We start from the raw sequence: 24,554 nt of genomic DNA, 5'->3' as shown, positions 1-24,554 counted from the left end.
TTTCCCTGACCACGTGATGGAAGCAGGAGGCGGGTTGCTGTCAGCGTCACACACAAACGTCACATTGTGACCCTTGATGACCTCAGAGTAGGTGGACAGTGGCTGACCCTGATTGTCACTCCGTGTTATCCTGATAACCGGGCGATCTGTAAACAAGCCGATATCACGTGATTCGTCGAAAATCTAATCTTTCGAATCAGTGTCTGCTACATTTGTAACTCTATTTGTAAACATAAATAATTTACACACGCACTCGTAGAAAAAGCAAGGTAAGACCCACATAAAATTCTTACTACCGTCTTCTAGTTCAGTCTTTAGTCATATTTAGTCCTTACTCAAGTAATAACGCACTTAAACTTGAATTCGTTGAAGTACTATCGATCACTAAGTAGCTTTATTCATGACATTCATCTTTGTCGGATAAATATACTCACAGTAAACCTGTAATTGCAGTGTGTCACTGGAGACAACTTCACCATCACTGGACATCGCCTCACACCTCACTCGGCTTCCATTATGTTCCCTGGTCACTGTAGTGATGATCAGGCTACTGCCATCAGGGAACCCGCCTGCATTTTCTGGCCACGTGTACTTTATTACACCAGACCGCTCATTGCTCTCACACTTTAAAGTAGCATTTGTTTCCTCCATTAAAGGATATCTGCTACTGTTTGTATGGATGTTGACAGTAACTGTTTAAAATACGTGAAGTTGTTAACAACAGTCAATGAAATTTGCCTAGCAACAACTAAAAGGCAACAAGTTACGTCTGAATGTTCCATTTAAAACGATCTATGCAAACAAAGGTATACTACCTATACTTGTTACATATATTTGACATCTACACTTAAGTTCTTTGAGAAAAGTCTCAATGTATGAACAAATAAAATTTATTTTATAAAATGTGTTATTAACTTAAACAGTAGAGAGAGTTAAAGAAAGAAAAAGATAGAGAAGTAAGGATAAGAATACCTTTAACGACAAAAGCAAGCTGGTAAGATGCTACCAGTGGAAGACGATCATCATCATCAATTGTCTCAGTGACCACGGTACAGGTGTAGTTACTGTCGTGTGTCGTCTGCTGTGCTGCTATGATGTGTAGCTCCCCAGTAGTGCTGTTTACTTTCCCTGACCACGTGATGGAAGCAGGAGGCGGGTTGCTGTCAGCGCCACACACAAACGTCACATTGTGACCCTTGATGACCTCAGAGTAGGTGGACAGTGGCTGACCCTGATTATCACTCCGTGTTATCCTGATAACCGGGCGATCTGTAAACAAGCCGATAGAACGTGATTCGTCGCACATCTTACAAATGTCTTAATCTTCAATTTATATATATTGTTTACGTTTCTTTTCAAACAAAAGGTAATATTTATATTGACAGTTCATCCTAGTACATATCCACACTCACACCAACATTTATTGTCGTTGGATCCTAATACTCACAGTAAACCTGTAATTGCAGTGTGTCACTGGAGACAACTTCACCATCACTGTACATTGCCTCACACCTCACTCGGCTTCCATTATGTTCCCTGGTCACTCTAGTGATGATCAGGCTACTGCCATCAGGGAACCCGCCTGCATTTTCTGGCCACGTGTACTTTATTACATCAGACCGCTCATTGCTCGCACACTTTAAAGTAGCATTTGTTTCCTCCATTAAAGGATATCTGCTACTGTTTGTGTTGATTGTGACAAGGGCTGTTAAAAATACTTGAAACTGTTAGTGACATTAAAGTAAGAGTTAATTTGTCTCGACAGAAAGATGTCGCTAACTACGTCATGTCTACCGCTCCTTACAATATGTTCTTCATCAAAACATGTAATTATAAATATCGTATAATTTTTTTTTTTATTATGATGAACAAGTGCCCCCTTTCTTCCTCACTGCATCAAAAAATTTAAGCTCTTAGTCTTTTCGAATCAGTTATCACATTTTCTTTATTTAACACAAACAATATTAATTATTCCTTTTCTTACGGTTCCTAAAATAATATAAGGTGTGACTCAAATTGAACCTTAACATTATTGAATGAAGTTACAGAAAAAAAGTAAGAAACATATGTAAAAAGGGTAGAAAGACCCTATATAGATAAGACTTGTCACCGAGTGCATTTTTCAAAATATTTAGATTATGAAATGAATTTTAAAATAAAATAGAACAAATAAAATAAAACATATACTGTTAAAGAGGCAGTAGTAGCAAACTTTTTTTAAACAGAAAGTTGGCTGCATTTGAGGAAAAGATTTACACATTTAGCCAAATATGAGACTGGAAACAGTTACAGTATTTTATCTCTGTATTTCATATGCAAAACAGGTAGTTTCATTCGTTAAGCCTAAAAAACAAATAGTACACACGTTGGATAATTTTTTACTTTTATAAAAAGGAAGTTCTTACAGTCACTGCAAGTGATGGTGTAAGCCCAGCAGTGTTTGTCTCTAGTCGTCTCATACTGACACTCAGTGATGCTAGTCTCATTCCCAAGGCAAGATGAGACATCACCAATGATCCAAATGTCTTTATTTAAAAACGTCCTCGCACCAAGCCTGAACATTGCAGAATACCTTTTCCTTAGAACAATTTTCTTTTCAAAGGGCTAGGGATAAATTGCAAGTAAGGAATGAATGAATGGATGGACCTACAGGACAACACTTTTAGACGTGTTTAACTGTGTTTAAAATTTTAAATTCCAAAATCAGCATTTAATGTTTAGCAAGGTTGATAGTTCATTCCCTGAAACTGTGTAATTTCAGTTCAATCTATTCATCATCTTTCCACAGACTCGTTCACTAACAGGAGAAAAGAACTTACCATGGTAAGCCTTGCTGTCTACAGACGACCCTGGCAGTGTTGTCAGACGAGACACACAGTGTCATCCAATAATTAACTCCGATGTTTATCTGTACCTGATGTTTGTTAGGTGTGATGACGTTCAATCGCACCTGTATGTTTTCTGTAAAAAAAAACCGTCAGATATTTATTTACTAGATGTTTATGTGTGGCGATATGTGCAATGCCACTTCAGTATCGGTGCGGACAAAAGAGTTTCTATATCAACAAAAAGGCAAAAATCCTTTATATAATTAACGTGTGTTGCAATAATTATTGTTAAGTATTAACTATTTAATGGATGTGAAAATACATCATGTGTTTTACCTAATCTCTAGATATTCTTTCATGCTTGATATCTCTTTTGTAGGGAATTCTAGCATAAAAACGGTAAATGTGTAAATGTTTCTTTTTCTCCATTTGAGTATACGGAATGCGACACAGCAAACAACAGAATAGAAACAGCAGATTCTTACGTGAGTTGCAGGTGATAGCAATGACATAGGGGCACCAGAAGTCGCTGTTAATCCATGTATGACCACACTTTTCTAAGCTGGTCTCCTCACCTGAACACCTCAGGTTTTCTAACATGATATCGTTGTAACTCACACTGTCCATATATAGGGACGAGGTATAAACTTGCGACCTGTTCGACGAAAGGTATATTTGTGCATTTGTCTGTTTTTATCCATAGAATTTACCTTTTAATATATACAGGTAGTCCTCGACTTACGACGGGGATCCGTTCTTAACGCGGCATCGTAAACCGAATTTCGACGTAAGTCGGATCATACGTTCATACAGTACTGTACCATAATAACAGTACAGTACTGCAAACATTTAGCCAAATAAACACCTATCCTAGCACAGTACCCTACATAACTATCAATAAACATGAGTACAGTAAAATATTTTGCAGTACAGTACGTTTAATAATGAAATACTGTACTGTAAGTGCTGTAACAGTAATAAACAGTGTACGACGCTAAATCTCGTAAGTCAGAATGAGCGTCGTAACCACGAAACGACGTAACTCGAGACCGTCGTAACCTGAGGACTACCTGTACACGCAAGTTGAAGTCAAAATCAACACTTTTTTTCTGAAAACAATTTTCATATAAATGCAGGCGCATTGCTTTTATTATCTTTCGGTAATTTATAGATTGCTAGTCAATCAGTACAAACGACATATTGTTTCAGTATTTTATGTCGACTTGCTTTTGAGATTAGTTCATTGTACATTTTTCTGTTCGTAAACAAATCACACACTTACACACAGACACAAAGGCGCTTCTGCATCAATATATTTTTTTCTTATTGTATCTTACATAAAAAAAATTATCTTGAACCGGTATTGAGCTCATTGGCTAGAATAAGACGAAAGTAAAATGACCGCTTAAGAAACTATAGTATGTTATCTGTTTATCGTGAATAAAACATGAAAAACAAATATAATAAAAGTGCATATAAGAGCAAGATCACAACACATTACACACGTGTTGAAGCCCAGCATCCTGCAGACCACCTGTGTCTCTTGTTTCCTAAACATATCGGCACACACTTTTCGCCATGTTCCTCTGTACAGCATCTCAAGGACACCATTCCACGGGGCAGCTCCATTCACAAGTCGGACTTGCAGCTGTGCATCTAATCAACCATGAAAGTGAATTCGTAACGAGCTACAGTAAATCTTATTACCGACAGACTGGAAAATCAAGACGTTCCAATTCCTCTGTTGATTTATGTCCGACACTATCATGTCCAGTTTATGAAAAGAACTTTACCCAGTAAAGATTTTTTTTTTCTATTCAAGAATAAATAAGTAAATGTATTAGACATTTCATACATTAGAGAGGACGCGCTTTACTTGCTTTACATGAACCTTTCTATATTACATTGTAACTATGTCAAAGATATAAGTAATAAAGGACATCAACGCACGAGATCAGAAAAGGAAAAGCTAATTAAACGCATGTCACCATAAGTATCACAATGATGTTTATCTGTTGGTCCAAATGCACAGGTCTAAATGCTGTGATACATTAAAAATCTGAAGAAGAGAAGAAAAAAAATAATAATGGCGAAAAACGGTTTCTGTTTTCCGGCTTTCTCATTGGTGAGTTGGTTATTTATACATTTGGAGATTTATACATTGACACTATTGTTTTAGTAAATAGGAGAGAGATGGTCAAGAGATAACTAGGTCTTTCAGTAATGTTGCCTGTTGGACAGAGTTAAATCCCCTTATCGAAAAGCATACATACCGTTTGTCCAGTTTACTGAGATATTCTTTAATCACAGCATACCATGAGAATAAATTATTTGTTGACGTGTAGCCCTTCCTGAAGCAACTTGCGTTTCAAGTAAAAGCTTGTTTTTTTTTTAATTTAATGATGTAATCTTCTCTTTAATCTTGGTGAGCAGCATTTCCAAACCACGCTTAGAGGGGAGATACCTCTGTAGGTACTGGGGTACCCGTGATTGTCTTTCTTATAGAATGTTCCAAATATAGATTCCTTTTATATATCTGGGCATTTCCTGCTAGCTAGAATTGAATTAAATATTTAGTTTAAAAGCCAAATGCCTGTTCATCGGCTGATTTCAACATTGTACTAACACTTTATCTGTGCCACACACTTTGCGACTTGAGGTTTCGTATTGCGGTATGTACCTCGCTCTCTCTAATGTTCTCATCGAGTTCCTCTATTTCAGGCTGATTATCAAAATCTGTGCAGTCTACTTCAGGTATATGAGGGTTCTCATCCTAGAAAACGTCTTTAAAGTGATTCATCCATTCATCTTTTGTAATATTTTCACCCGGTAGGTGTCTTTCATTTATACCAACCTTTTATTACTTTCCAAACAGTTTGGGGTAGCTCATTAGCTTTGTCAAATTTTCTGCTTTTGCCTTTTTATATCTTCTCTTTTTCTCCTTCAATAGCCTCCAGTACTTTTGCCCTGCCTCTACAGATTGATAAAGACTTTGGTCCGACCTTTGACATCTGTATTTACGTAAACAAGATTTAGCCAACTTTTTATGTCTGTGTGCATTCTTGGTCAAACCAGTCTGGTTGCTTTCTGCGGTTACCTGTAAAAATCTTTTTTCCTCCTACATGTCGCCGCTTACTTTAGGCAGTTTACAAACAGACCCTTTGTTCTATTTCGGAGGACACACTTTAAGTTCGTCTCTAGCTTTTCCTGTGTTCAGTGCTGCTTAAAAAAAAAAAGATTTACCCTGTCACCGTGCCACACTACTTTTTCGGTCTATTTTCCATTTCCACGTGGGTTGTCGCGGTCTGTTGTGCACATTGTCAGTGAGACTGGCAGATGGTCTGACTCTTCATTATTTTCGACTTTTACAGACAGGAATATCTTTTCCATACACAGCTCGTTGGCTGTACATAATTAATCTAAACGACTTGATCCTGCGTGTGAGCTAAATGAAACACAACTATCGGCATAAAAAATCTATATCTATTAAGTATAGAACAATTAAATAACTAACATAAACCAATTAGTTTTCTGCCATACATATTAAAAACGGTATTATTTGATGTTCATTCGTAGCTTACTTCTTCTGCATATCTAAGCAGTTCATACCCCACTGACACACTGCTCTTTGATAAGCCAGGGTTATATACGTGTCAGTTATGCATAACACATCGAAATACTGTAGAAAATATATATTCTAAACTACACAACAGTCATGCCGCTGACTTTACTGATGCTGTAAAGGTCGATCATCACACGAGTACTACAGTGGGTGGCATGGTCTTCTTGTAGCAAAGTGTAATTGAGTACTTACTCAAACCTTGTAGTAGAAGAGTAAACATCACACAGACACTGAGGACTGAGCGCATCATGATGTTAGCTGCGATGTCTTGCAGGAAGACGAGGATGTGAGGAGAGTCTGGCTGGAAAGCTGACACTGAGCACAGACCGCAGTGTGGATGTTTAAAGTCAGACAACAAGGAAATTAATAACGGGGAAAAGGATTTTTTAAGAATTGTGTCTCACGGTTTTGGTAATTAAGTGAAAACACATAAATCGGCGTGTTGATATTTAGTTTGTCAATATTATTACCTATGCATCCATGTGTTGGCATACACACAGACACTAAAACATTTCAACACAACACGAATGCACTTAACCTTTATCGTAAAATTTGGTCATTTGATGTCAATTAAACATTTTAAAGATGCACCTGATTAAGGTATGAACCCAAATGTCTGACTGGTTTTTAATTTTATAGTCTAAGTGACTGTTTCACATCCTCTCACGGTTATAGGTGCAGGTGAACTTTTACACAGCCCTAATATCTCGCGGACATCTGTATGGGTTATTCACTTTCACTTTCGTTTACTTTCGTAGACTTTTTGATAGGAACTACCGCAAAATGTGGTATGCACATGTATATGATGCTGATGAATACAAGTCATATATTGCTTTCACATAGGACCATCAACACGCATGGTTTACTTCTAGTAAATAGAAATCGATTACATCCTAACAAACACGTCACTCTTGTTATGACAATGTTCCAGATGACCTTTATGGGGTTCTAATTAAATTCGTAGGACAAGCTAATATTTCATGATGTTAAAGCAGTGACTATTTTAACGAAAAAAAATTATATTTCCACTGACAGTACGAATTAACTCAGAAAACCTGTGTTGATTGGAAATCCCCACAGATAGAATACACGGATAAAATAATGTCTCTTTATTTTGAAATATATTAATCTCTATCTCTTTGTGGGTGCGGGGTATCTCAATAGTAATTTAAGCAATGGCATTTCACAAAGATCAACAACGTTAATTTAAATTCTGTGGTGCTTATTCTACAAGTGTTCCTGTGACCAAGCTAATCTTTTAATCTTATTGTCCCAGGACTAATGTTAAAATGTCATATAATAAAAGAGAAAAACGACGACTGCATTCTAAGGCCTTTGTAACAGCACACAAAAAAAACAAACAAACAAACAAATAATGATGTAACTTAGTGTACCTTAATTTGTTCTCGAATTCCATAGCGATCTGGTTGTAAGCTTCCCGAGAGAAAACTTAGGAGCTTTTAATTCTGCTTGGTATTAATCATGACAAGGTGTGAAAGTTTACAAATCTTAGTTAATTTGCAAATATTTTGTATTACTTTTTCCGAAATATAGGGAAATAAGGTTTTACAGAAGTATTTACACATTTGTTTAAGGGCTCTTGTGTATTTTTACTTGTAGTCACAATATTATTATGAACGAAAACTTGCAAATGCTGGTGGCTTTAGTGTTAGCTGCTAAAAATAGACGACAGAAAAAAACTTCCTAAGCTATTGAATTGAATATGTCTCAAGCATAAATACGAAGTCATCACTAACTGTACCACACTTGTCATGATAGAAATTCAGATGGGAATCTTTATAGACAGATTGCAGAGATGTTTCTGATAGTGCGTGAGCATGTCTTCTTCTAGTTTCTTAAAGTTTCTGCCTTAGCATTTCCGAGAAAGTTTTTAGACGAAAAGCATTTTCTATGAAGTAATTGCGACATCTTTCAAAAGATTCTATTTTTGGAGTCTTGAACCTAGCAATTGTGCCTTGTACTTGGTCTCAATGCCGACGGAATGTTCGGGTAGACTGTTTTTCGACTTCTTTTGCTTCGTTATCTCGCCAGAAAGAGGAAGAACCAGTTGCGTCAGAGTGTTGCTGAGACCGATTGTATTCTTAATATTACAACAAGACTTAAGTTGTTATTACACTTTGGGAGGTCATCGTGGTTGAATTTATGCTGAACCTGCTAATATTTATCTCTTGCAAGTGTTTGTGATATGTGTTTAAATAGTCAATGTATATGATTTTCTATATTATATATCCTGTGCTATCTCACTTTTGGTGTTTTATTTATATGTGTTTAAGGAGTTTGCTTTCAGTGTTTGTTTCTTCTTGTATGAAAGTTTTCCTTTTGTTTATTTAAGTTTGTTTTTCAACAGAAACTAGATGGTACTAATTCAGGATTATACGTGGTCCGTTTAAGAGAACAACAACAATTAATAAAATAAAACTACAAGTCTGGCTGACAAGGGCATCATGAGGATGTAAATTAAAATGCCTTTCGTGTATTGTAGACATTTCGTTGCACCAACATTTGTCCCTACTAGATTATTTGTTCTGTGCTGTTGACTGTCCTGTACTGATAGATTAGGTTTTCTGGCAGAAGTTCCTGAATAAGCTTTCGTATTTATCTCCACTTTCAGCCGTAAAGTCGGGCTTCGTTAACAGGAAGAAGCACTGACATGTCGAGATTACTATCGTTTCTGTCAGTGTGGAGACAAGCGACGCTCACGCCTCCTCATTCCTGATCTCATCGACATGACACTAAGACACCTCTATCATTCAATGTAAAGACTACTGCAATCGTACAGACGCCCAAACACTCTAATGAACATCAGAGACATCCCTTTTAATATATCCCTGCAGTATAAAACAAAGCGATGGAGAATACAAAGCTAAACAAACTGATACCTGTTTGATGCTGTAGCTAAACCCCTTAAAAGGTTAAAAAATACAAAAAGACGAAAAGGTGAGAATACGGGCATCACTCTCACATAAAAGGACGATTGGAAACATTACAGGCTTACACACATTCACAAGACCATAGATATATTGTGTAGTTAATATGAAAAGGTATTTATATAATATATATGTCTATCCATCCGTCCCTTCGTATCTCTAATGCCCTTTTTTGTCTCGGGCTCTCACAACGTATTTCTTTAAGATTATATCAATGCACTGTTATACATCTTATGTTGTTATTTAATAGTATGATATTATTTTTACATTTTATTCATCATTATTACTATTAAAATTATTATTAGTATTTTTTATTAGAATTTGACAATCAAGAGTAATCTATAACGTTTAATACATGCAGCAGCGGTTGCTTATTTACAAAGGCAAATCTTACTCTTCTCTCCATGCGAGTCCCCATAATCTCGTGAAACATCTTGATGTTCATGCCACTCAACAACACGTTAGTTCAACTTGTTTATTTACAGTTTTTCACTTAATTACTGTTACATAAAAAAATCGTTCAATTAGTAGACTATACAACGTTTACATTAAATAAGGTAAGATTATTTACAGCAATGAGCAATTAACAAGATAAAGACAATCTTAGTTATAAATTATGAAGAGTACATAAAATAGTGGAGCACAACATTACTACAGGTTATCGAGCAACCTACAGATCCTCTACAGATAATTATATTTTTATCAAATTAAGAAAGTATTCCAAAGCCAATTGGAGGTTTTGTTACACAATCCAGAGGGCGTCCAAAAAACACAAACGTGAACATACACACCAGCAAATACGTACACATAATTTTACTCTCTTCAGATGGCTCAATGTATCTCAGAGTATCTAAAAATGAGTAAGGTGCATTTTTTAAATTTTTTTTCTTATTTTTGTACATTAAGAGGTCTCTACTCTTCCCCTTTTGAAATCTCACGTGGCTTGGAATCTGTTAACAGCTGCAACAACTGAACCTAACCGTCTAGCAAAGGTCTAAGCCGTTTAAATATCATCCTAGCAGTTTTTTTTCAATGGCAAGTACTTTCGGTATCTTTGAGCTGAGAGGAGATCAAAGTTGGGTATCGATTATAAGGTATGCCTTTTCTAAATTTCTCTGACAAAAGATTTTTTTAAGCATAAGTCCTTTGGAAGCTCATTTATATATATATATAAACAGTATATTCGTTCTTTCTCAATAAATGGATTTTTAAAAGCTATCAATGTCGTCGACGTCGCTGTACTCGTGATCCGAGTCGTATTCTTCCCGAGCAAGCTCAGCAGTGTTGACATACAGGTCCTCTGTAATATGGACACACAATAATGTCAGAACTTAGTAACATCAAATTATTCTGAACAGAATAATGCAACCTTTATTACTATGTATATATGGTTGTTGTTTTTTTTTTTTGTTTGAACTGGTTAATGTTCAGTGTCTGGTGCTTTCTTCTCTTTCAGATTGTTGGATAACTCATGAATGGTACTCTAATGACATTGAGTATTTTGTCTACTCACCTTCCAATATGTTAATTTTCTCTACTTACCTGTCATAATGTCTTTCTCTTGAGGCATGTTCATTACTTCACTTCTAGCATTTTGGCCATAATAATTATTTGTTGCGCCACTGGATTTCATGTCCTCCAAAGGCACTGTTGTTTCTAGAGCCTGCCTTGTATTAGCCTCTGCATGTCTGCTCAAACTTTTCTTAACTAGAAACAAAAAGAAAGCTTTCATTAGAGCACTTCATGTCACCATTTGTTTCCGACTTGTAATAAATTTGTAGGACCAGCAGCGATTTCCAAACCGAAATGCAAAGCAAGTTAGTTAATCTTAAATGCAGCTGCTGATGGAATGTCATTTCTTTAGTAGCAACCTGTTTATTCTTGTGTGTCTTTCCATTGTCTGATCACACAGCTAGACAAAATAATGTGTTAGGACCTACGATCCTTTATTAATTCTTTCCATTTAGAGACAAGTAGCAATTTTCAATAAGAAGGCATATTATAAATAAGGTTGTACCTCTGCAATGCCTGGCTATACAGACTGTGACAATAATAATAACAACGAGCACAGCAGCAGTCCCAACAGCTGCACCAATGATGACTTTTATGTTGACGCCACCTTCCTCTAATACAAACAAACAAACACAACATCGAACATATCCTTACCTGTTTATCTATATTTCTAAAAATACTATGAGTACCATGGATAATATCTGAATATTTGTTTTATTTAAACGCTAATTCTCCTTCTAATCATAACACCTGCTACCTTCAAAAAATACTAATTCAATAATTTATTTCTAAAGTCAATGAACGGTGACTCTGCTCTTGTATCTCTGTTAGCAGCTAACTATTTTGTAATTAATAAAAGTCAACTTTTGTAGCAAACAATCGCTTTTGATTAGTTTCCATTTTGTGTAATATTGTAATAGAGCAGCGTACAATAGCTTGAAGATGTATAAATACTACGCCTGCTACCAAGATTGTAGTAAACAATGCTAAGAAATCAAGCCAGCAAGCCAACAGTTATCAAACTAATACCATTTACAACATTTAATGTTAACCAATGCTTACCATTACTCGTCTGACTAAAAACATAACAGGCAGCTTTCTCCAAATTCATTGCTAAAATACTTTATAGAACCTCTTCATCAGCGTTTTGTCATGTTGATGGTGGTGATGTTGCAGATGACTGAGGCAGGTAAAGAGCTGTTCCCCTTACAATTGACATAAATTTTATCCGAGACTGATGTCCCTTCGGTGCTGTCGTTAGTGTATTGCCCGAGGTAGAGCATTTTCTTGACTTTAGGTGTTGGGTATGCTGTCAGTTGAAAACTGAAAAGGCCTTGGTTTACATCAAAAGTTAGAATTGCAGGTTGTTCTTCGCCATTCTTTATCCTAGGAGCACCTAAACACAAGGCCGATAACTATCATTAGTTCTTAGCATGAACAGCAAAACAACAAGAAACCCACACCTATCCAACCTTTACACAGACACAAATATATGACAATAACAGATTAATGTATGTGACTACAATTTAATCTTTAATTTAACCAATATTTACACTTCAAATCTTACCTATTCTAAAAACAAATCACTTTGTCACAGGCAGACAACTCTTACTATATTATCCATAGAACGAATTGGTTCGCAAGTTATCCAGTGACTGATACTGTTTAAAATGAAGCATTATATAATAATATTGTAAAATGTAATGTTACATTTAGCCAGCAGTTCTTGCAGTAATACTTACACTCAACGTAAAGCCTAATGTTACGACTTTCTTGTCCAACTCCGTTGTCCACCTCACACCTGTAGTCACCTGCCGCCTCGCAAGGTGCTGCAGTCAAGTCATATGTTAACTCTACACTTTGATCATAAAGCTCAACTGCACCTCGAGGCCTGCTGGCGATTTCTCGCTTGTCGTTTGAAGCACTGACAATCGTCATGTGAGGTGATGGCCTCCCCTCAGCTTCACAGCGCATGCGCACGCTAGAGTTTTCAGCAACGGTCACAACCGTTCTGGCTTCAGCGTTTATTTGGAAGTTTAATACGTGGGCTCGGTCTAAAATCAGGAAAACAACAATAAATTAACTCGTTTAAAGAGCGAAACATTATTCAATATTTTTTTTTATCAAAGAAGAAAACTAGTCGGTACTAAAAAAAAAGTCAAGTTTAGGTAATAAAAAATATATGCTAATAATGTGTTCGTTTGAAAGATTTATCCATGTTTATGTACTGGACTTTATATTGAGAACAAATAAACAATAGTGAAAAGGTTATATTTCTAGCTCTAAAAGATTTTCCCCTCCATATGTAAAGAAGGTATGAAAATGTTCTAGTCTTATTACGCAGTGACCAATATGTCTTTTAAAAGAAAAAATTCTATTTCACTATTAGAATCATAAATTAATAAAAAAGAAGACAATACGTGTTACGTATATAATGATTACAAAATATGATAATCACATTTTACAATGACTTCAAAGCTGTATGTTGCATTTAGAGGCAGACGGCCATCACTGGACACAGACTCAGAAGACACAATACAGAAGTATCGACCATTGTGATTGGTCTTATGTGCAGAGGATATTTGTAACTGTCCGGTGACACTGTTAACCAGTCCAGACCATCTTGTGGAAGCAGGAGGAGGGTTGCTGTCAGCCTCACAGTAAAGAATGACTTGCTGGTATTGACTGACAACACAGCGACTTGGACTGGACTCCAGAGGTTCACACGCGTTCCCTTCCCATTTTATTCTAATCACAGGCCGATCTGAATTTCAAAACAACAAAACACATACAACTTTGATTATAAGTAATGATATTGTATTGTTTTGTTTTATATACTCTCTTCTGAGACGAGTACCGTCAGTTTCTTCTTCTTCCGCTCGCTGTAGTTGCACATTCATATCAAGAATATCTTTAACGCACCATAAATTATGATTCATAATTTCTGTCATTTCTATCCTGTATCATAATTTTTTTCATGATTTTTTGCAAACTAACATTTATGCATTCTATGATGACAGTTAGGTATTAAGGTTCCTGGGTGGAAATAAAAGCATCCAAGTAAAGTATGTCTTTGCAATCTTACAATAAACATCCATTGTCAATGTGTCACTCGTAGCAATTTGAGTTCTCGGAGGCTGTCCATAGCTGGCCATACACCTCACTCTGCCTCCATTGTGTGATCTGGTCAGGTTGTCAAAGATGAGGTATTCACCAGAAGGACGGCCACCTGCAGTCTCTGGCCAAGAGAAGTTAAGATGTGACAGACCTCGCTGTGAGGAGACGCATTTCAGTGTAACATTGGTTGCCTCCATCAGTGGGTAGGCAGGGCTGGTAGAGCTTGTCTCCACAACGATGAAAAGAGAGGAGCTTGCTGAGAAAGACAAGCAGTGTGATGTGATACCCATGGAGTAGGATTTTTACTTTCGCCGAAGACATGCTTTATATTCATTCACAAATAGACAGCAGTACTTCTTCAATATGCATAACAATACATTGAGGCATATAGTGTTGTCTCCTTTAATAATTATATGGCTATGACACTCTCAGATACTCATGTTCACAGATATAAAAATCAACGATAATCACGAGAGAGAGTGATCCCGTAAAAAGAAAGCAAAATGCTTTTCTCTGCTATTTTTTTTAATTTTATTTTTTTCTTTCTTTTATATTTACGTTATGCTATTATTAGAGAAGTAATTATAAACAAAATTTACAATCACTGCAGATTACTCCAAGCTCAGGTGAAGAGCAGGTATCATTGAAGCCCGTAACTGTCTGGAAACAGCCCAGTATGTTGGACTCCATGCCCGTGCACACAATACCAGCGACAAGGAAACCTGTCCTCGGTCCAAAGGATGATGGCTCCACAGCAGTTGCTGCTTTTCTAAATATAAATGAGAGGACAAATGCCACTAAAATTCTTGATTTGTATGAATAATGATAGTGGTACAATAATTTTATTTGCGAGACTCTGCTCCTCACATATTTAAGATTAAGCATTTCATATTCATTACCTACTTTTCTTCGGTTACACTGAAATGATCAAAGCAGCAACATTTAGTTATGACCTCACAATCTCGCCACTATCTTGGGTGCACAATGAGTGGAAGTCAGCATGGAGAAGAGTATAGTATTTGTGAACACCATCAAGCATGGAAAGACGCACAGCGTGGAGAAAGTTTAAAGCTTCAGTTATCTAAGTGCTATGTTCTGGAAGGACTGTGGCTGCGAGGAGGATGTTTGTCTTAGGATCCAAACAGCACCAATGACCAGTCTGAGTAAATTATGGAATAACACCTGAATATACCGTGTCACCTATCTCAAGCGATTATGTTCCTACAGCTGTATGGATGTTAAAAGGGGTTCTAATTAACCGAGATGGGGAAAAGGATGCAAATGCTTCCAAAGAGTGTCTTGAAATGTCATGTAAGCAACACAAAACAAACGGAGTAATAGTTAACGCAGGTGTTTTCCTAGTTTGTTCCCAGAAACCTCTGGTCGCCATCATCAAAAGAACAAAAACAAGTCGAGGCCGACCCTTTTACTGAACATGACATCTTACCGAGGACACTTTCCTACGGGAGAACAAAGGTGGAAGAAACCAAGCGAGCCAGGAAAATATGTCTGGACAACGAAAAGGAGTGGACAGGCTGGCTAGAGAGAGTCATTCTAATGGATGCACAAGATAGGTGGTTGATTAAGTAAGTGATGATGATGTTTATTTACTGAATTTTATACCAATTACTTTTCACTGTTGTCTTTACTTTTTTAATTTGTTTTTTCTTTGTTTTTAACTTTCATTTTTTATCTTTTTTCTTAAACACTGATTATATCCCATCTTTCTTTTCAAGGATTAATTCACACATACACGCGCGCGCGTTCACACACACACAAACACAAACACAACATTCCTTACTCGATGGTTTGCTCATGTACTCACTCACATAAATCTCACTTACGAGGGAAAGTTCATCTGTCTGCAAAGGACTTTTGCAAGGCTACTGCTGAAGGTACTGACACAAGGAGTAGTCCATGCAGCCCCAAATAATATTTCCACACGACCCATATCCTCTCTTGTGCGCCGGGTACCCGCTAGACGAAGTTGACTAGAAACTGGGGAAATAAATTTAAAAACCTTACAATCCATAGTTGGGTACCATTATGAGCTTGTTTCTCGTACTGGGTAAAAACACAATAAACTTGTCTTGAAGATAATGAGTGTGATTGATTTAGCAAGAATATTTAAGGTTAATATCACTGATGTCATCCATGTTGTAAAACAATATAGTTTCTAAAAGTAAGAAGTAATAGGTCAATGTAAATAGACTTCATTACGAGAAATGAATTAAAAAGTGTGTGAGACAAGTTATAAAATTTACCTTAGATTATATGTCCCTCGTTAGAAAAGAAAATCTCATTCACTTATGAACAACAAATGTAGCTGTGTTTTCTCTCAATCATCTCCTAATCCTTTCTGGGTTTGGACTTAAATTTCTTAATACGAGGCGGCGTAGGATCGTACTGTCTAGCATAATACATAAGCTAGTTCTTAAAGACTATGTGAAAGCAGTGATACTAGATAAATAACTGTACATTCTGCGTGGCATGTTGTGAATAAAATTAAAGCAGTCCTCACGGATGGTGCAGACGACACCGACATCTTTTCCATGGTTACAGTTGTGGTTATTGTACCCTTTGTGGGTACATTTTGCCAAGCTGGTTTCTGTACCCGTACACGCCAAGTCGTCCAGCAAAATGTTTCCTGAACCTGCCCCGTACATCTTAGAGCCAACAAATAGTGCTTCGGGACTAGAAAAAAAATTAGTGGTCAAATGTATTCCGAAAGTGCAAAAGGCAAAGTACACATAGAAACGACTTAACTGGATAAATGTAAAAAAACACTGCAAAAGTGAGAAAATTAAGATGTGACTGAGCAGTAAAAACGTGTTCATGTCGTGTAAATTCAATACAATGTTAAAATCCACACCGCTTTTGCAATTGAAGTTATCATTCAGCATTGTCAACTTGTTTCTTAATAAACAAAAACGTAAACGAAAACAAATTATGTGTCCAGATCGTTGATAAAGTTTTATTTTGTTTACTTTGGTTTCAATATCCGAACGAGCAGTTTCATTCACAATCTCATGAATCTAGAGAGTATTTAACGTAGCAATAAATTTTTGGTGGGGTTAGTGCAAAGGTATTGAACAACAAATTACGAACCTGTCAAATCCCAGCATCCTACAGGCCACCCGAGCGTCGTTTTTATCAAAGTCATCGTCACACACTGTATTCCATCGCCCGTCGTACAACACCTCCAGGCGCCCCGACCACCACGTCCCGTTCGCCAAACGAGCTGTCAGCTGACTTGCTGATTGTTACAACAATATATTCGGCAATTGTTTACTAAACCTTCATTAATACGTCGTTCTGAATATACTCACAATGTAAACATTTACAATATTTGATAAAAAAAAAAACCTTTATCCCAGAACGCAGTTCGGGGCAGCTGGAAAGGATTTCACGTGTCACCACAGCAGATTTTTATTTGTCAAACAGTGTCATTCATTCATAATTGAGACACCTGCATCCCTTTTCACGAAGCAACATTCAGAAGTCGCACTGCTGAAACAACGAAGGATACAAGTAAACAGAATCATTGGAGAAATTAAAGATGAAGAAACTACCCTGACAGGACATGCCTGATATCACGAAGGATTTTAGCCACTTTAAGAATTATTTGCTTGTTATACAGGGTCTGAAGAGTACCCTGGGCTTTTTCGATGACTTTGGAGCAGTAGGATACAACCGGATATAAGCTGCTTCTCTCCATAACCGATAGAATGTTGTAGAAAGAAATCAAGAAGAAGGTCTCTATGTGCGATCTGCAAAAGAGCTGAAGAAACCGATGGAAAACAAGAAAGAATGAAATTCCGGAGACGGAAGAGCCGCTGTTGAGCCTATTTTACAACAGCTTGAATTGTGGGATTCCAGAAAAGTCTCGTATCAAAGATGGCGCTCAGCTTTTAAAAAATAGGAACGATTTCCCCCTCCTAATATGTCTTAATATACTATATAATATGTCTCCTAATATACCTTAGCTAATATGTCCCATTCAGACTCTTCCATGCAGTGGATAGCACGCGCTTGCAGATATACTTACAAACAACGTAATTCCTGATGCTCTGAATATCTTTTCCAACTCCGTTGTCCACCACACACCTGTAGTTACCTGAAGCCTCGTAAGGTGCGGCAGTCAAGTTATATGTTAACACTACTCTTTGGTCAGTGAGCTGCAGTGCACCTCGGGGTCTGCTGGCGACCTCTCGCTTGTCTCCCGTGTCACGGACAATCGTCATGTGAGGTGATGGTCTCCCCTCAGCTTCACACCGCATGAACACTCCGGAGTGTTCAGGAACAGTCACAACCCATTGCACCTCTTCGTTGACTTGAAAGCTCAGCACTTGAGATGAGTCTAAAACCAGGAAAATAATATTTAAAAACAACTCTTTTTTAACGTATTATTTAACAACTTAAGTTTCATCTGAGGAAAACAACCCATTTCTGGTACTAATAATAGTAACTCTAAGGAAACAAAGAAATACAATTTCATAGTGTGTTGGTATTACAGTTTTGCTCGTAATTTTGTGCTGGATTCCACATTGAAAAAAACATAAAAAGAAGGTTATATTTTTAATTTTAATAGCATCAGAATTTTAATTTTATCTGTAGAAAAGAGAGTAAAATATTGTACTGTTCTTACAAAATCATAAATATTTTTGTTCTAATGCAGGAAGATTTACCATTGTTAGCAAAATAAATCAATAATATGGAAGACAAGTACGTGTTTTGTGTATAAATATTATAAAAATGATAATCACATTTTACAATGACTTCAAAGCTGTATGTTGAATTTAGTGGCAGACGGCCATCACTGGACACTGACTCAGAAGACACAATACAGAAGTATCGACCATTGTGATTGGTCTTGTGTGCAGAGGATATTTGTAACTGTCCGGTGACATTGTTAACCGGTCCAGACCATCTTACAGAAGCAGGAGGAGGGTTGCTGTCAGCCTCACAGTAAAGAATGACTTGCTGGTATTGACTGACAACACAGCGACTTGGACTGGACTCCAGAGGTTCACACGTGTTTCCTTCCCATTTTATTCTAACCACAGGCCGATCTGCAAAGATGTCAAAACATTTAAACGCGAAACACGGTGGTCGCACGTTAATTATAAGTAATAATATAATTTTTTTCATATACTCTCTTTTGATACCAATACCGTCAGCTTCTTTCTTTTACCGCTCGTTTTAGGTGCACATTTCTCTTAAGATTATTATTAACACTCAATTAACACACAATAAATTATGATAGTAATTTTCATCACCATGAGTGCTTATTCCTATTAAGAACATAAGTAACCCAACATAAAGTTTTTTAAATAATTTTCATCACATTTTGTAGAAATGAAGAAAAAAAAGATAATGGTTGTAATAGTCTAAAAGAAATTCTTTACAAAATTAGTAGAAATCCTTAGTAAACTAAGATTTTTTCAACGAAACACAAATCTAATAACTAACTACGTATCTCTTATCAATGGGTTAGTATTATCAAGGACATCTTTCATTTCTGTCCTGTATTTTAATATTTTTTTGTAAACTAACATTTATGCATTCTATGATGACTGTTAGGTAATAGGTGTTCTTTCATGGTAAAAAAGACATTCAGGTAAAGAATGTCTTTGCAATCTTACAATAAACATCCATTGTCAATGTGTCACTGGTCACAATTTGCCTTGTCGGAGGCTGTCCATAGCTGGCCATACACCTCACTCTGCCTCCATTGTGTGATCTGGTCAGCTTGTCAAAGATGAGGTATTCACCAGAAGGACGGCCACCTGCAGTCTCTGGCCAAGAGAAGTTAAGATGTGACAGACCTCGCTGTGAGGAGACGCATTTCAGTGTAACTTTGGTTCCCTCCATCAGTGGGTAGGCAGTGCTGGTAGACTTTGTCTCCACAATGATGAAAAGAGAGGAGCTTGCTGAAATAAAAGACATAGCACAGTGTGTTGTGTTACTCATAGGGTATTGTTTCTTTTTTTACCGAAGACTTACTTAAATAATTAACCATCACATAGCAGTACTTATTCATTATGCATAGCAATACCTAGAGACATATATTATTATCTTCGGTTTTGACGCTGCGATGCTCATGCAAGCCATATTCCTAGACATAGACGAAATTAATAAGAGATGTATTTTACATAAAATTACCATCACTGCAGATTACTCCAAGCTCAGATGAAGAGCAGGTATCACTGAAGCCAGTAACTGTCTGGAAACAGCCCAGTATGTTGGACTCCATGCCCGTGCACACAATACCAGCGACAAAGAAATGTCCTTTCCTCGGTCCAAAGGATGATGGCTCCACAGAAGCTGATGCTTGTCTAAAATAACAGAGATAGTGAGGGCCACTGAAAGAATGATCTGTATAAATACTGATCCTGGAACAATACTTTCGTGTGCAGGACACTTTTTTAACTATTCATAACAACATTTAGCTTCGGTGAAATTGATCTTATGACTGGTAGATGAGTTATAAAACCTACCAAACAATCTTTTGTTTTTTTTGACTTTTTGTCTTTTTTTTCTTCGCTTATTGTCCCTCTATTTTTGCTATTTTCTGTAACCACACTTTTGTCGTCACACTTTTCTTGTTCACTCGTTAATCTCTCCCCCCCCCCCTAACATACACTCACCTCACACAGATGCAGACGTACATTCACACATACACACAACTTTCATTACTTGATCGTTCCTTCAATTACTCTCTTAAATAAAAGTAACTTACGAGGGAAAGTTCGTCTGTCTGCAGATGACCTTTGCAAGGCTACTGCTGTAGCTACTGACACAAAGAGTAGTCCATGCAGCCCCAAGTAATATTTCCACACGACCCATATCCTCTCTTGTTCGCCGAGTACCCGTTAGACGAAGTTGACTAGATACTGTTGAAATCAAAGTAAAAGCTTTAAATATCATAACCAGGTGTCATCTGCAGGTCTGGTTTCTTGGACTGGCTTTTTGTACTGTTTTTTTTTTACGTAAATCGTTATCGCAAGTTCGCTCATTACCGCTGTGTCTAGTAGTATACACAATTATCTTGTAAGATAACAAAAGTGGGCGTAAGATGCTCTTAATTAAATTTAAAAAAAGTTCTTACAAACATTGCAGATGACACCAACATCTTCTGTGTGCCCACAGTCGTGCAAATAGTACCCTCCGTGCCTACAATGTGCCAGACTAATTTCTGTACCCCCACACGCCAGGTTGTCGAGCAAAATGTTTCCTGAACCTGCTCCAAATACAGAGGAGCCCACAACTAATGCTCCTGGACTGAAAACAAAATGTAGCACTTATCAGATTTGTCACACATGTAGAGACTAGAAAGCACACATTCAAACGACCTAACTGGACAAAATACGAAATAAAACTACAACAGTAGACAACGAAGGATGCAAATGATGAGCAAAGACTCATTACTATCTCGTCAATTTAAAGTTAACAGGTTTCCATTTAGCAGTGACAATGGTTTTTTAACAAACCCCCAAAAACAGTTAAACTAACAAAAACAACAAGAACCAACCAAAGAGTAAGTTTTTTCTTCAAGATCATTATCCAAATGTTATGGGGTTTGCTAGCTAAGAAACTACAGAAAACAAGACATTTGTTGATGAATTATGTAGAAAAAAATGTGATGGGAGTAATGCAAAGACATTGAAGAACAAATTACGAACCTGTCAAATCCCAGCATCCTACATGCCACCTGACCATCGCTTTTACCAAATTCATCGTCACACACTGTGCCCCATTGCCCGTTGTACAACACCTCCAGGCGTCCTGCCGACGATGTCCCGTTAGCCAAACGCGCCGTCAACTGACCCCCTGATAAATTTAAATTAGTCGAGCTTTAACTGTCTGAATTAAATGCATTGTCTTGTGTATGTAAATATTTGGAAATTCCATCCCTTTGTCTATCTGCGTATGCTCACAGTCTAAAGGTATTTTAATTTGTTTATAAATTGTACTAATATCATTAACACTTACTGCGCACAAAATTGATTGGCTGCTGTAGGGCTGTTCACATCAGTATGACAGACTGAAACTATTTCCTAGTTTATTTAGTGAGATTTTGTTGATCATCATGTTATACGCTGACCTATTTTCGTTTTCAACAGCTTTCTCTTAAGATGTATGGCGTGTGTGCATGTGTGCGTGCGTGCGTGTATCTATGAGTGTTTGTGTAGATGAGTGTTTATGTCTGTAAGGATATGTGAGCGTGCTTCGTATTTGTGTTGTATAAGCGCGTGAGTGTGCGTGAGCATGCGGAAACAGCGAGTTCACACTAAGCTCTTGATACTAATCTCGTCACTTCCGGTTTTAGTACTCGTGTTATTATTTGGACGTAGTGCGAAATACACTTCTCAAAGCAATGGAAAGTTTTGAGTAGCACAGATACATACACGACGAGACGTGGTTGACCACAACTGTACAAGTCTACACTTCCAGCAACACTGACCTTTGAGACTGATTACATACATATCGAATATTCCAAACACCAAGGTTCATCTGTCTAGGTTTGTGAGTTTGTATGTATTTATGCATATGTATTTTTGTGTGTATCTATTTATGCATGTCTGATTAAGAGTTTATTTATTGTACATGTCCTTCCTGTATCAATATTACAAATATCTACTAGAGTGCTTTACATAAATCGTACAAAGACTAAATCATTCAGAACTATACACCCATACTGGCATATAACAGACATTCTCACTTCTACAACATACACTCACACAAAGTAACTAAATTACAGACACGCCTTATACACGCTTAGGGTCAGGACAGGGTCACCACAGTGAAGTAAAGTTGTTGTTCTGAAAGTTGGTTAAGATTATTCTTAAAGGAGATACAAGATTCAGAGTGTCAAAGGCTGAGGGGTAATCGGTTCCAAGTTCATGGTACTTGGTAGGACAGAGACCGCTGTCCATCCGTGTTTGTCTTGGTGGGACTCACAGAAGTTTGGTGTCAGAAGTCGTGCGGGCGTGTACATGGGAGTGAGTTCAGAGTTACTAAGGGTCAGTGTTATAAACAACAAAGTAAGTCAAATTGAAAAGTTTGTAGGTCAAAGGTTCACGACTAGGAGCGAGTGATGAGAGCGTATGATAGGTGAAATATGTTTACAGCTAGATAGTTTGCAGCATTATTCTGGATCCTTTGAAGTCAATCAAGAAGATACTTGAGCAATCCAGAGACTTACAATACTTCATCCTTGACAGCACAAAGGCACAGATTAGTGTTTTAGCTGCATCGGTGTTGAAATACTGACGAATGGTACTGATCCTATGAAGTTCAAAGTAAACAATTTAGCTGACATGAGAATTAAGTTGATATTGAGTTAAATTCTAATCGCGAATGACACCCAAACTGCTATAACAAATCGAATATGAAAACAAAACACACACACAACACACACACACACACACACACACACACACACACACACACACACACACACACACACACACACACACACACACACACACACTAAAATGAACCCCATGGAGGAACATGTTTTACTTACCGGACCGCGGAACCGTGAGATAACATATGAGACAAGATGCGATGAGCCTGTACATGATGATATCTGATGCGATAGACTGACAGGAACGTCAGACTGGCTGGCAGGACAACAAACACAAAGTCTGCAGTGGCAGATGCCGACTGTTGAACTGCTGTCCGTCAAAACAAAGTCGCAGGCCACAGTTAGCTGAGTTTAGCGGTGTAACAGACCCAGTATTCTTTCAAATCATAAAATATCAGTCCCATAAACACTGCATGACACAGCTTCAATTCTTTCTTCTTTGTATTATTCTTATATTCTGGGATATAATATCCTGAAAGATTGACACGTTGATTCGCTAACTTGAAGCAGGAAATGAATAACCCGTGGATAAGTTCAAACCTAGATATTCGTTCCAGCAGTTACCTAACAAAAGTAGGCGTTTCTAGTGAATTGGAAGAACTCATGCACGAGCCATAAACACTTCTAGACAGTAACTAAACACTCGTAAACATTCCCTGCTTCTCGGAAGACAGCAGGACATGAATCGTACACTTAAGTTCACGAGAGCTCAGAGAGAGAGAAACCCGGCAAGGACTTCAAATGGTCCAATCAGAAGCGACTGTTTCCAAATGTACTCACAGCCTTAGTGCGTGTTGAGTGTTTCAGAGGAAACTGGGCTTTTTCATATCCGTTATCTCTTTATGTCTGGCTGGCTTGCTATCTTCCCATGTCCCGCTCCATCTCTTTTTAACGTATGTGTGTTTGCAAGTATTTATATATAAACACACACATTCTTGCCTTACCATTAATTGCTATACAAATATGTAAATGACAACCGGTATACTTTTCCAGTCATTTAATTTTTAGCCCGCCAGTCCATGTTCAGTAAATATGTGAACTCTTTATGGCAACATTGTCACACGCAACTGAACTTGTTCGCCTCTACACTCTATCACTCATCCAGTGGTGACATTCGCGCATTATTTCGACAAATACAAAACTAACTCTGCCTC

At 37.3% G+C, this 24,554-nt stretch overlaps 1 protein-coding gene across 1 annotated transcript; it reads right to left on the bottom strand.

Moving 5' to 3' along the window:
- Positions 1-12,049: 12,049 nt before the first annotated feature.
- Positions 12,050-24,294, bottom strand: LOC112567618. Its single transcript, XM_025244311.1, has 16 exons — positions 23,560-24,294; positions 21,713-21,860; positions 21,139-21,311; positions 20,770-20,923; positions 20,193-20,365; positions 19,673-19,960; positions 18,794-19,099; positions 18,076-18,387; positions 17,136-17,283; positions 16,549-16,721; positions 15,872-16,025; positions 14,627-14,796; positions 13,996-14,283; positions 13,369-13,674; positions 12,653-12,964; positions 12,050-12,306 (listed from the first exon to the last, which is right to left on the bottom strand). The coding sequence occupies exons 1-16, from the start codon at positions 23,612-23,614 to the stop codon at positions 12,050-12,052; spliced, it is 3,417 nt and encodes a 1,138-aa protein (XP_025100096.1). The 5' UTR covers positions 23,615-24,294.
- Between the last annotated feature and the right edge of the window lie 260 nt (positions 24,295-24,554).

This window comes from Pomacea canaliculata, linkage group LG7, assembly GCF_003073045.1.
Source record: "Pomacea canaliculata isolate SZHN2017 linkage group LG7, ASM307304v1, whole genome shotgun sequence".
NCBI lineage: Eukaryota > Metazoa > Mollusca > Gastropoda > Architaenioglossa > Ampullariidae > Pomacea > Pomacea canaliculata.
The sequence above is the reverse complement of the archived record's forward strand: the minus strand, read 5'-3'. Positions and strand labels throughout refer to the sequence as shown.

What these genes read in the sequence shown, in the direction of transcription:
- LOC112567618 (XM_025244311.1), bottom strand. Translation starts at nt 23,614, where the DNA reads ATGTACAGGCTCATCGCATCTTGTCTCATATGTTATCTCACGGTTCCG. An exon ending in CATCAGGAATTACGTTGTTT is followed by an intron (nt 17,284 to 18,075) that starts GTAAGTATATCT and finishes TGTAACAATCAG; the next exon opens with CAAGTCAGCTGACAGCTCGT. An exon ending in AGACAGATGAACTTTCCCTC is followed by an intron (nt 14,797 to 15,871) that starts GTAAGTGAGATT and finishes ATTTATATTTAG; the next exon opens with AAAAGCAGCAACTGCTGTGG.